Genomic DNA, 13,319 nt, shown 5'->3' on the forward strand with positions numbered 1-13,319 from the left:
GAAATTAACGAAAAATATTACAACAACTAAACTACTATACACACATCTTATAAAAAAGAACACATTTAATTATTTAAAAAAAAATCTCAATAGCTAGACACAAAATAATGCACATAACTCATTATTTATAATTTAGCTGTGTTGGTCCAATGGCTTATAAGACTTCAAGTTAAAAAAAATAAGGCAGAGGAGTAGCGAAACCTCCCGACGCCCGGGGTACAAGCTTTCATATATTTTCAAAACTGCAGCTAAAATGAGCTTTTAATTTTTTTTCCATCCCAGTTTGGCGCCCCTAGGGTCGGCGCCCGGGGACATATGTACCCCCGCTTCCCCCCCCCCCCCCTTCGCTACGCCTCTGAAATAAGGACAACGTTTTGGACGTTTGACGCGAGTCTAATAATTTGTGCTCACATATCTCGAGTAGCTGCTTAGTGAACCTGATTTTTTTTTAAAGCAACACCCATTCGATTTTACAATAGATTTTTCTTTGAACATAATTTTTCGTAGATTCATTTTTCATGTCTGCAACCTTTTATTTTCTGTCATCTCTTTGATGAGGATTTGCCACCCCCCCCCCCCCTTTCCTATGAAACACTTCTACCGCCCCCTTCCCACACCCTAGTACAAAATTTAAATTTAGTGCCCCTTTCCCCGAAGATTTAAATCCGCCCCCCCCCCTTGAGTATAATGTCTGAAAGAAACACCGTTTTCATCACTTAAATATAAATTTGTGACCAAATACATGAACGACAGATACAAAACAGGGTGACAGGACACATTTATGTAGGCATTTATTCCACGTTAAAACAGTGTTTGCAGTTCTACGAAGATACGTCTATAGCAGACCAATGGTGCATTCATTCACAATTATTATAACCCAACCGATTGTAACGTTTAAGTACCGGTATTTCGGTTTAACTCGCCGCGAAGAATAGGCTTATCACGTCTGTAATAGTTATTTCAAAGGAAAATAATAACTAGCTACATTATCCTACCTTTCATTCGGAGCTTTGATATAGGTTTAAGAAAGTTCAGTCTTAGGTATAGTCACCGCCCCCAACCCTTCCTCGAACGAAATATGACACATTCATAAATTATTTTTAATTTACTTTTAAATTATATAGGCTACTTTGACCAGTGTCGATTACTACCCCCCTGCCCCCCCCCCCCCCCCCTCAAACATATACACTCCGGATAAAAATGCCTATTTGGAACTAATCGTGCCTCAATCTCAATATTTGGTTAATCATTTTTTTTTTTATGTTAGAAAAATGTATGAAATATCAAAGTTCAGTTCATATTAAGGTCATTCTGACCTCAACTTGACGGCCAGTTTAACGGGTTTTTCTGTTTTCATAATAGCCTCTGCCCTCACCACAACATCTTCACCCTTCTTAGGTTCCGTCTCCTCGCTTAGCTCGACTCTAACCTTTCTGAGAAGTGTGGCCAGGGCAATTTTCATTTCCAGTAAGGCAAGTCTCATCCCAATACAAATCCTGGGGCCATATCCGAAAGGCATGAAGGCCATGGGGTCACGTTTGGCTTTGTTTTCTTCACTAAATCTCTCGGGGTCGAATTTTTCGGGGTCGGGGTAATGCTTGGGGTCGGTGAGAACAGCGAATATTGGAATGATGACCCCCGCCCCCTTAGGGATGGTGACGTGTCCGTAAGTTTTGGTGTGAGCAGCTCTTCTGGACATGATGGGGGCGGGGGGATACAGCCTCAAGGTCTCGTTGATCACCTGCTCTATGTAGGTCAACTGATGCAGCTCTTCATAGGTGGGCGTTTCCCCCTGTACTACTCTTTCAATCTCGTCATACATTTTATCCTGGACGAAAAAAAAAATTAAAATTAATGTAATTAAATTTGATATAAGATATACTGTCGAAAATCAGGAATGTTTTCCAATCTTGATTTTAGAAATCCATAGTTGTTATTTTACGGTCAAAGCTGATATTAAATTTACACTTCACATGCATGGCTTTAGCCATGACATTTCCTAGTCGGAACCGCGACTATTTGACAAACACAACATATTTTTTACATCATTCACAGTCTAGCCGGTAATGTACCTGGATATCCTTATGTTTGGCTAACAGATACAAGCACATCTGTAGGGCTGTTGACGTGGTCTCAAACCCAGCAAATATGACCAACACGGACTGACCCATCAGCTCCTCGGTGGACATTGTCTTTGGTTGTTTGTCAAAGCCAACGCTGTTTCGCGACATTTCATCGTCAATGTCGTCAGTGTTTTCTGGACAGGATGCAACAATTGTGGTTTGGTTTGGTGTTGTTTTTCCCCATAAAAGAATGAATTTAGAGTTGCTTATTATACCCGAAGCACAGGGGAAAATTAATGAAAGCAGGGATATGCTCTAAATAACTGTAAAAAGTGCCTCGGCCAATGTTAAGAAATGTATTGCACCCAGACCAATTTTTGGATGAAATGAGCCCAAAGATTAAAATGTTAAAAAATTATAACCGCAAAGATCGAGCGTCTGAAAACAATAAGCCGAAAAACCTTAAGCTTAATGTCTCAAGCCCAAAGATCAACAGACCTACTGAACACATGCAACAATGGCTCGTCCTACACCGCTAACCATTATACAGCACATGTAAGTATAGCTCACACCGCTAACCATTATACCACAGCACATGTAAGTATAGCTTATCTTACACCGCTAGCCATTACTCAATACATGCTACCATGCCGCATTCTACTTCTGCAGCCATTACACAAGGTATACAACTATGACTCGCTCTCCGCCACGATGACCTACAGTACACACGAAGATACAACTCACCAACCAGTTCCCCCCTGTCCCCAGCTGCTTTAGCCTGGATCAAACTCTGCAGGAAATCTTGTGGCACCTTCTCTCCCTTCATCTCCATCTCTTTCCTTTCTTCCAGGGATCTTTTCAAAATTGTTTTAAAATACACTTCAGCATCTTCTCGAAACCCATCCAGAACTTTGATCTTTAGTGTCTGCAAACATTACAAGAGGCTAGAATTAAACCAAAGAATATCCATTATACGACGCCAAACTGCTAGTCCGTTGCACGGTCGTTGGTATTTGAATGTTAGTTTGATATTTTGTTACAAGCAAGCGATTAGGAAGTAGGTAGAACGATGAGGAAGTAGGTAGAACGATGAGGAAGTAGGTAGAACGATGAGGAAGTAGGTAGAACGATGAGGAAGTAGGTAGAACGATGAGGAAGTAGGTAGAACGATGAGGAAGTAGGTAGAACGATGAGGAAGTAGGTAGAACGATGAGGAAGTAGGTAGAACGATGAGGAAGTAGGTAGAGCGATGAGGAAGTAGGTAGAACGATGAGGAAGTAGGTAGAACGATGAGGAAGTAGGTAGAACAATGAGGAAGTAGGTAGAACGATGAAGAAGTAGGTAGAACGATGAGGAAGTAGGTAGAACGATGAAGAAGTAGGTAGAACGATGAGGAAGTAGGTAGAACGATGAAGAAGTAGGTAGAAATATGAGGAAGTAGGTAGAACGATGAGGAAGTAGGTAGAACGATGAAGAAGTAGGTAGAACGATGAGGAAGTAGGTAGAACGATGAGGAAGTAGGTAGAACGATGAGGAAGTAGGTAGAACGATGAAGAAGTAGGTAGAACGATGAGGAAGTAGTTAGAACAATGAGGAAGTAGGTAGAAATATGAGGAAGTAGGTAGAACGATGAAGAAGTAGGTAGAAATATGAGGAAGTAGGTAGAACGATGAGGAAGTAGGTAGAACGATGAAGAAGTAGGTAGAAATATGAGGAAGTAGGTAGAACGATGAGGAAGTAGGTAGAACGATGAGGAAGTAGGTAGAACGATGAGGAAGTAGGTAGAACGATGAAGAAGTAGGTAGAACGATGAGGAAGTAGGTTGAACGATAAGGAAGTAGGTAGAACGATGATGAAAGAGAAAGTTGGCAGAAAAAGTGACGATAATTTTCCCCACCTTGACACAAAACTTGTGGAAGGCATCAAATCTTAAGAAGACAAGCATCAACTTAGACATGATGCTGCCTCTGTCTTTGATCATGTTTTTACTATAGGAGGTGAACTCATCGTCCGGACCCCCCAGACTGTGGGTGTTGAACCCAAACGCTGTCCTGGCGATGATCTCACTCGTGTACTGACCAGCGATGTCCTTGACGGGGAGGAGTTTCCCTTGTCTGGCATAGTCTTCTAGCACCTGGGTCAGCTTGATGGCTCGTTCTTCCACTGTCTTGGACATGTGTTTTAGCTTACTGGTGCTATTGAAAAGAATTTTTTTTTAAATTTGTTGGGCTCGGGCATAAGACTGAACTATTTTATAAACTACAAGAAGACCAACACAGCCACATACATAGAACAATGTCCATAAAAAATAGCGAATTACAGTAATAACAAGAGCATACGTCAAAAATCTATTTTAATTCGCTCGTCTCAGGAAGCAGACTATTTTTAAATTCTTTTTCTTCATTTAATTAACACTATATCTTACTTAGATTTTGTAATTAATTTTCAAGAAAAAGCAACAACAAAATAAATATTTTTAAAGCTAAAGATGAATTGGAGGAGGTTCAATTTGCATTTGAGTTTGAATTTTGTTTAAAAGTTTGGTAGATTCTAGATTGTCGGTATAGTTTTGGCTGTGTGGTATCTTTAGGGTTCATCGTCTGCCTATCTGTTGATGTGTTATCAAGGTTTTGCGCGTGATAATCTCTATCGTGTGCATGTCCATTAAAAGGTATCCAGATGTATATGCAACATATCACTTAAATGTGTGTACATTGTGTTTACAGCTTCGTAATATCTACATTTGAAGGTCACTACATCTATATATATTCTCCTGTGAGGTACAATCTAAAATAACGTTTCTAATATATCTGAATTTTTTTTTTCTAATCCTCTAATATATCTGATACCGGTTATTTCCTTTGTAAGTTTTTGTATAGGACAATGGATGGTTTGCTCCTTTCCCGTTTAGACTAGATGTAAGTTATGGTGTATAATTAACAGTAATCATTTAATTAAGTAATTATTATTTTAAGCGATAACAGGGATTAGTGGAGGCATCGAGTTTTATTTATATTTTCAAGGTTAACGCAAGGTCAGATCGTTTGTAACTCGCTGCCATATAGCGTCTGCTACAAACAAAAACAAAAAGTAATTTCATACCTGATTGCTTCCCTTACCTGAACGAAGGGGACACAATCTGCCTGATCCGCTTCCAATCGTGACCCGTGAGAAAGAAAAGTCCCTTGGCGATGACGGAGCGCGTGTTAATTAGCCCCAGACGGTCGCCAAAGTTGCTGAAGTCTTTGACCATGATTTCCCTGAGTAGTGCCAGATCTCTGGTCACCAGCAACATGTGACCGTGGCTGATGCCGAATGTGTCGCCTTGGTCCTCAAACAGTTTGGCGAACCCATCCCTAACCGCAGAATACATGTTTTAAAGTATTATTTTATGACGAGTTTTTTAATTATTTTAAATTAATTTACATTAAAAAAAACACAACACTAGGTTTAAAAACGTGTAATACATTTTCAATAATTCAAGATTACAGCGCTAGCTAATTTTTTTTTTTTTAAATTTGCTAAGTATTAGTTGAATCTAGTTTAGCATGCACATTTAATAATGGTAATACTTTATTCATCAGTAGTTAAAATATGTGTACCTATTAATCAGTAACAACCACGTTTCACCCGTTAATTAATAACAAACATGTTTCTACCCATCCAGTAACAAACATGTTTCTACCCATCCAGTAACAAACATGTTTCTACCCATCCAGTAACAAACATGTTTCTACCCATCCTAAAACAAACATGTTTCTAGCCATCCAGTAACAAACATGTTTCTACCCATCCAGTAACAAACATGTTTCTACCCATCCTAAAACAAACATGTTTCTAGCCATCCAGTAACAAACATGTTTCTACCCATCCAGTAACAAACATGTTTCTACCCATCCTAAAACAAACATGTTTCTACCCATCCAGTAACAAACATGTTTCTACTCATCCAGTAACAAACACGTTTCTACCCATCCTAAAATAAACATGTTTCTACTCATCCAGTAACAAACATGTTTCTACCCACCCATCCTAAAACAAACATGTTTCTACTCATCCAGTAACAAACATGTTTCTACCCATCCAGTAACAAACATGTTTCTACCCATCCTAAAACAAACATGTTTCTAGCCATCCAGTAACAAACATGTTTCTACCCATCCAGTAACAAACATGTTTCTACCCATCCTAAAACAAACATGTTTCTAGCCATCCAGTAACAAACATGTTTCTACCCATCCAGTAACAAACATGTTTCTACCCATCCTAAAACAAACATGTTTCTACCCATCCAGTAACAAACATGTTTCTACCCATCCTAAAACAAACATGTTTCTACCCATCCAGTAACAAACACGTTTCTACCCATCCTAAAATAAACATGTTTCTACTCATCCAGTAACAAACATGTTTCTACCCATCCTAAAACAAACATGTTTCTACTCATCCAGTAACAAACACGTTTCTACCCATCCTAAAATAAACATGTTTCTACTCATCCAGTAACAAACATGTTTCTACCCATCCAGTAACAAACACGTTTCTACCCATCCTAAAACAAACATGTTTCTACCCATCCAGTAACAAACACGTTTCTACCCATCCTAAAACAAACATGTTTCTAGCCATCCATCAGCACCTAACGTAATTCCACCAATACTTCCCATTAAACTTTTACAACGTTGTATCTTGTACATCATGTATTGATGTGACAACAGCTATGACGCAACACTCACGCTAAATTAACCAATCCCATCTTGGCCTGCTTGACGCCATATTTCTCCCAGCTTTCTTGTGACGTCAGAGCGTTATAGATGACGTAGACGCCAGCAGTGAAGGCTCCCAGTATCAGGTACAACGTCACGCCTGACAAGATTCCAGAATCTTCTGCCGCTGCCTCCATGGCTACTGTGTCCTAGATCTAGCACCTGAATACAAAAACAAAGCTCATCGATTTGAGGTTTTTTTTTTTATTGACGTCATGGGACGGATGTGACCTAGCGTCAGTCTCGAGTTCAAATCCTGGTTCAAGTCAAGAGGGTAAGTAAAGGCGGCTGGGCATAGTGCTGACCACAATATCCCTTCACTATTACTTACTTACTTTATTGTCGTCAAAATCAGGCTATTCCTGTTTCTAGGATGTGGAAAGGCACCATGAAATTGTCCGTTCCGTCGTCGCCCCCGTCCCCCCACACACACCCCCACCCCCATCCCCTTAAAAACATTGAGCGTTAAACTCCACCTAGCCTATTGATGGCACTGGGTGCTAGAACGTACCTTTCAGGGACTACCACAACCGTTATCTATTTCCGTGAAGGAAGTTTTTTACACGGAAAGACGTGAAAACAACCCTGTCCACCAACAAAGATAGCCTATATACTTGAACCACGACCAATAGGGCGGTACCAGGACAGGACCCTGTCCACCAGGACGGTACCAGGACCCTGTCCGCCAGGACAGTACCAGGACCCTGTCCACTAGGACGGTACCAGGACCCTGTCCACTAGGGCTGTACCAGGACCCTGTCCACTAGGACGGTACCAGGACCCTGTCCACTAGGACGGTACCAGGACCCTGTCCACTAGGGCTGTACCAGGACCCTGTCCACTAGGACGGTACCAGGACCCTGTCCACTAGGGCTGTACCAGGACCCTGTCCACTAGGACGGTACCAGGACCCTGTCCGCCAGGACAGTACCAGGACCCTGTCCACTAGGACGGTACCAGGACCCTGTCCACTAGGACGGTACCAGCATAGTACCAGGACCCTGTCCACTAGGGCTGTACCAGGACCCTGTCCATTAGGACGGCACCAGGACCCTGTCCACTAGGACAGTAACAGGACCCTGTCCACTAGGACGGCACCAGGACCCTGTCCAGTACCAGCTTAGTACCAGGACCCTGTCCACTAGGACAGTAACAGGACCCTGTCCAGTAGGACGGTACCAGTATAGTACCAGGACCCTGTTCACTAGGACGGTACCAGGACCCTGTCCACTAGGACGGTACCAGGACCCTGTCCACTACACCTGTCCACTAGGGCGGTACACGGACCCTGTCCATTAGGAGGGTACCAGGACCCTGTCCACTAGGACGGTACCAGGACCCTGTCCAGTAGGACAGTACCAGCATAGTACCAGGACCCTGTCCACTAGGACGGTACCAGGACCCTGTCCACTAGGACGGCACCAGGACCCTGTCCACTAGGGCTGTACCAGGACCCTGTCCACTAGGACGGTACCAGGACCCTGTCCACTAGGACGGTACCAGGACCCTGTCCACTAGGACGGTACCAGGACCCTGTCCATTAGGACGGTACCAGGACCCTGTCCAGTACCAGCATAGTACCCAGGACCCTGTCCACTAGGACGGTACCAGGACCCTGTCCAGTACCAGCATAGTACCCAGGACCCTGTCCACTAGGGCGGTACCAGGACCATGTCCTCTAGGACAGTACCAGGACCCTGTCCACTAGGTTAATACCAGGACCCTGTCCACTAGGACGGTACCAGGACCCTGTCCACTAGGACGGTACTAGGACACTGTCCACTAGGACGGTACCAGGACCCTGTCCACTAGGACGGTGCCAGGACCCTGTCCACTAGGACGGTGCCAGGACCCTGTCCACTAGGACGGTGCCAGGATAGCACCAGGACCGTGTCCACTAGGACGGTACCAGGACCGTGTCCACTAGGACGGTACCAGGACCCTGTCCACTAGGACGGTACCAGGACCGTGTCCACTAGGACGGTACCAGGACCCTGTCCACTAGGACGGTACCAGGACCGTGTCCACTAGGACGGTACCAGGACCCTGTCCACTAGGACGGTACCAGGACCCTGTCCACTAGGACGGTACCAGGACCCTGTCCACTAGGACGGTGCCAGGATAGCACCAGGACCGTGTCCACTAGGACGGTACCAGGACCCTGTCCACTAGGACGGTACCAGGACCCTGTCCACTAGGACGGTACCAGGACCCTGTCCACTAGGACGGTGCCAGGATAGCACCAGGACCGTGTCCACTAGGACGGTACCAGGACCCTGTCCACTAGGACGGTACCAGGACCCTGTCCACTAGGACGGTGCCAGGATAGCACCAGGACCGTGTCCACTAGGACGGTACCAGTACCCTGTCCACTAGGACGGTACCAGGACCCTGTCCACTAGGACGGTACCAGGACCGTGTCCACTAGGACGGTGCCAGGATAGCACCAGGACCGTGTCCACTAGGACGGTACCAGTACCCTGTCCACTAGGACGGTACCAGGACCCTGTCCACTAGGGCGGTACCAGGACCGTGTCCACTAGGACGGTGCCAGGATAGCACCAGGACCGTGTCCACTAGGACGGTACCAGTATCCTGTCTGCTTGGATAGTACCAGGACCTTGTCCCCTAGGTTTATATAATACCCTTTCAGTGGACTAGGAATCCACTAAGCTACAGTTTAATCACGGCCAGCAACTCCCACATAATCTAGACACTAGTCTCTACTAAGGTCCTCTACTAAGGTCCTCTACTAAGGTCCTCTACTAAGGTCCTCTACTAAGGTCCTCTACTAAGGTCCTCTACTAAGGTAACCGCTGTAATTCTAACTTAACGACTCCCAAGAACAAGATCAGTTAAAACATACACCATAGCATCTGTCTTACAAAGTGCTGTGTCATTTATGTGACAAAAATCGATTTCCCACCCAAACCTACGATGCAGATAGTCAAACCCTTACACAAGCCGTACTATAGGTTTCTCTGTGATAAAAATAAATCCCACCTGTTTTTCCCGGCAGTCGACATAATACGTGGTGATACCACACTAATCACTGAGGTCTCAAAACAAGCCCGGTTTGAAGTCGATTTTGCGATCAAAACAAACACAACACACTTGGCCTACTCAGTGAAACGACACTTCGCCGCCATCGATTGCACACTCGGCTGTTGTGCACAGCCGCCTCGTGAACTGTGGCTACTGATCCGTATCACCGTCGACGCTGGTAGCTTACAATTACTGTTTTACATTATATATATATATATATATATATATATATATATATATATATATATATATATATATCACTATAATTAATACAGATTGTGACGATTCTGTAGCGTTTAATACCTAATTCGCGTAAAACAAATAGAAAAACAACAAACATTTGACGTTTTGTTTACATACAAGGAATGGCATTGACCTACTTACGCGGCGGGTTTCCTCGGTGTGTGTATGTGTGTGTGTGTGTGCGTGATTTAAATGTAACTTCACGACCTAGTTTCACTATGGGAAGGGGGCGGAGTCTATAGGCCTCCCTTACACCACACAGACATGAAACAACTATTTAATTACCCCCACCTCACCCCTATTCCACCCGTTCTTCACACGAAAGTCGCGAGTACACCGTTCTCAACACATCAGTGACTTTGTAATAACTATCTCGGTATCTAATAGTATGTTAAAGTAAAATAAAATAATGTATCAAAGTATAAAGGCATTAAAAATAAATTCCTATATATTGAATTATGATACCCCAGCCCCTAGCCTACATGTTATAGACCGTCACGCTTTTTTGGACGATTTTTACCTTCCCTCCGTAACACATCGTCACAAAAAGCCAGATCCCTCACCTCCCCCTAAAATAATGTCACACCCTAACCCATACCCCCCCCCTCCTCAAAATTGCAGTTGAATTTTTCTTAACATACGATATGTTTCCAAATTCTTGTCTGAACTATCAACATAGAGTATTTTAATCAATTCCTATTACTATTTATTAAAACAGTTTTCTAAAACGCGAAATTACGGCTAAAATTCGTTTTCTAAAATTGATTTTTTTATAATGCAAAAGTGTGGCGTCACACAATCTCACACCCCCCCCCCTCATCATACATCGTCACAAAATTACGGACCTCCCCCCTCCCCCCTACGAGTGTGACGTCATTTATGGACGACCCCCTAAGACAGCCATCATAGCGTGTTTCCCGTTACGCTACATCCTTTATATCAGGGCTGTCCAACTTTGAGACGTCTGAAGGGAGAACAGGATGAAAATATCGAACGGTTTATATCCAAAATGTAGACTACAACAGGGATGTTAAAGCCTATTAGATCTAGAACTAATCAGCAAACGATATTTTAATTATACACAGCAAGGCGGTCGGAAATTAATATATTAGTGCTTCCATCGCCTCCCAACATGGACTCAACCGCTAACCTTTAACCCACACCCTAAAAAACAAAACTAGCCTTATTTAGTGAATCAAAATTAGGCCAGCGGTGCATATCTAGTCGAACTAAGTCAAATTAATTACTATTTCAACTTGTTGGCTAATAAATTAATTACTATTTCAACTTGTTGGGTAATAAACATAAAAATCTTAGCACAATAGCTGTTCCTTTTACATAAGTAGACCACTTACTGATAAACTGTAACTCAATTTTTTTTCGCATGACTTAGATCGCTGATATAGTATTAAACAAGCGGGTGTAATATTTATCCCTTCAACTATCGTTAACCCTTATATTGGTCTAGTGTAACCCTTGCAGGAGGGGGGGGGGGAGAGAGGGGGGAGAGAGGGGGGGGAGAGAGGCTGGGAAGAGAGAGTCAAACCATGAAATGAGAGTCAACATTGCGCAAAGAAATAGGATTAATTTATTGACACTTAAATGGCATTGCAATGCTTGTAGTTATTCTTCCAAGGGAAATAACTCGACATTCTCCTTTACTCACAAAGTCGTATATCTGTGGTTCTGTCCAGATGTAATGACATTTACCACCGTACTTTAACAATACAAAAAAAATAATTCAATTTAATTTTTGACAGTAAATAACTTAAATTATAAAAATTTGTATTTTTATTGTTAGTATTTTGATTTAGAAAACCCATACGTTTTTGTCTATAACAACAATCATAATCTGATCCGTCTCTTACTATTCACAATGCATCGGCTGATTGAGACGTTTGTATTAGATCTATGTATAATCCTAATCGCTTCTCGGCCTTTTGGCTAAGATCAAAGTGTAGTATCTGTTATGGATCTACACGGATCTTAGCCATTTGGTTGGTCAGCCCTTTTTAGGGCTGGCTGCCGGGGTCGAGAGGCGGTCAAACCTACTACTCTAACTCACGCAAATCTCGAAAACGACCGCTGTGGGGTTGCTCCCACACATCCCTCGAACGCACACGCTCTCGAGATGAGTCACCCAGTACTTGTATTGGGTGGCTTCAAATGTACGAGTGGCTAACTTTTTCAATCTTTTATTTTTCAGCCTGACGACACCCATCTAGGAGAAATCTTAGGTGGGAGGTCTGTCTATCGCCAACAAATCGAACTCATCTACTACGTCTAACGCAACTACCTCGCTCAAGAAATCGAACTCATCTACTACGTCAAACGTATCTACCTCGCTCCCAACAAACTCACTAACACTCTGACGACACCCACCTAGGAGAAATCTTAGGTGGGAAGCTTCCGTCAAAACACTAGCAATCAACTAACCATCTCTCAAGATCATCTACTCAAAATAAACAATCGCCAACAGCTCTACCTCGCCCTCATCATCACTCCACCAAGCTCAAAACCATCGACTCAGCATCATCAGCAAACTTCACTCTTCAAGGTCACCTCGCCCAACTCAATTACTCGACTACGTCACAACGTTACTCCTCCTCAATCCACAATGAACAATACTTCAAAACAACTCACCTCGAAAGATCTCTCAACACAAGAACCCACCCAACTCATCTCCCCAAGCTTCAATTCATCGAACAACTCTACCACCATGCGCATCATGCCTCACCTCAACGCAAGTTCTACACCATTCGACCAACTTCACCAGCAACGACAAGACACCAAACTCACTCTCACCAAGTACAACTACCAACAAAGAATAAACCACTATCAAACCAAGAGCGTATCAAGCAAAAGAAGAAAGGCCAAAAAACAGAGAAGCGATCATGTTTGTACTGTCCTGTACTTTATGTCATAGCAAACCGGAAACAAAATCAAGAAAGAAACAAATATAATCCTAATATATAACCCCCCTCCCCCGTGCGCACTTCTCTTTCTCTCTCTCTCTCTCTCTCTCTCTCTGTTTGTCTGTCCGCAAAATATGACATTACGTCAGAAGCTGTAGCGATATATGAAGAACTTTATACGGACTTTTGTTGAAAATAATATGTTAGATGTTCTAAATGTATAACCAAAATTTTATTTAAAGAAGAAAAATATAAAATAAAGGCGTATTCGAATGTAGAAAAACAAT

General features: G+C 42.9%; 1 protein-coding gene and 1 pseudogene across 1 annotated transcript; one reads left to right on the forward strand and one right to left on the reverse strand.

Moving 5' to 3' along the window:
* Positions 1 to 1,194: 1,194 nt before the first annotated feature.
* LOC131953246 (cytochrome P450 3A24) lies at positions 1,195 to 10,060 on the reverse strand. The gene is made up of 7 exons (XM_059316351.1): positions 9,833 to 10,060; positions 6,800 to 6,991; positions 5,183 to 5,419; positions 3,961 to 4,258; positions 2,808 to 2,988; positions 2,073 to 2,257; positions 1,195 to 1,828 (listed from the first exon to the last, which is right to left on the reverse strand). Exons 2-7 carry the CDS (start codon positions 6,964 to 6,966, stop codon positions 1,307 to 1,309), a joined length of 1,590 nt encoding a protein of 529 aa, XP_059172334.1. The 5' UTR covers positions 6,967 to 6,991; positions 9,833 to 10,060; the 3' UTR covers positions 1,195 to 1,306.
* Positions 10,061 to 12,041: 1,981 nt separating this feature from the next.
* LOC131953261 (uncharacterized) lies at positions 12,042 to 12,169 on the forward strand (annotated as a pseudogene).
* Positions 12,170 to 13,319: the final 1,150 nt, after the last annotated feature.

The sequence above is a fragment of the Physella acuta genome, unplaced genomic scaffold, assembly GCF_028476545.2.
Source record: "Physella acuta isolate Inbredline_101_S28 unplaced genomic scaffold, ASM2847654v3 ptg000914l, whole genome shotgun sequence".
In the NCBI taxonomy this organism is placed as follows: Eukaryota; Metazoa; Mollusca; class Gastropoda; family Physidae; genus Physella; species Physella acuta.

Coding starts and splice junctions, on each gene's coding strand:
- LOC131953246 (XM_059316351.1), bottom strand. CDS start 6,966: ATGGAGGCAGCGGCAGAAGATTCTGGAATCTTGTCAGGCGTGACGTTG. Junction 2,989..3,960: donor TCCACAAGTTTTGTGTCAAG/GTGGGGAAAATT, acceptor TAATGTTTGCAG/ACACTAAAGATCAAAGTTCT. Junction 1,829..2,072: donor CCAAACATAAGGATATCCAG/GTACATTACCGG, acceptor TTTTTCGTCCAG/GATAAAATGTATGACGAGAT.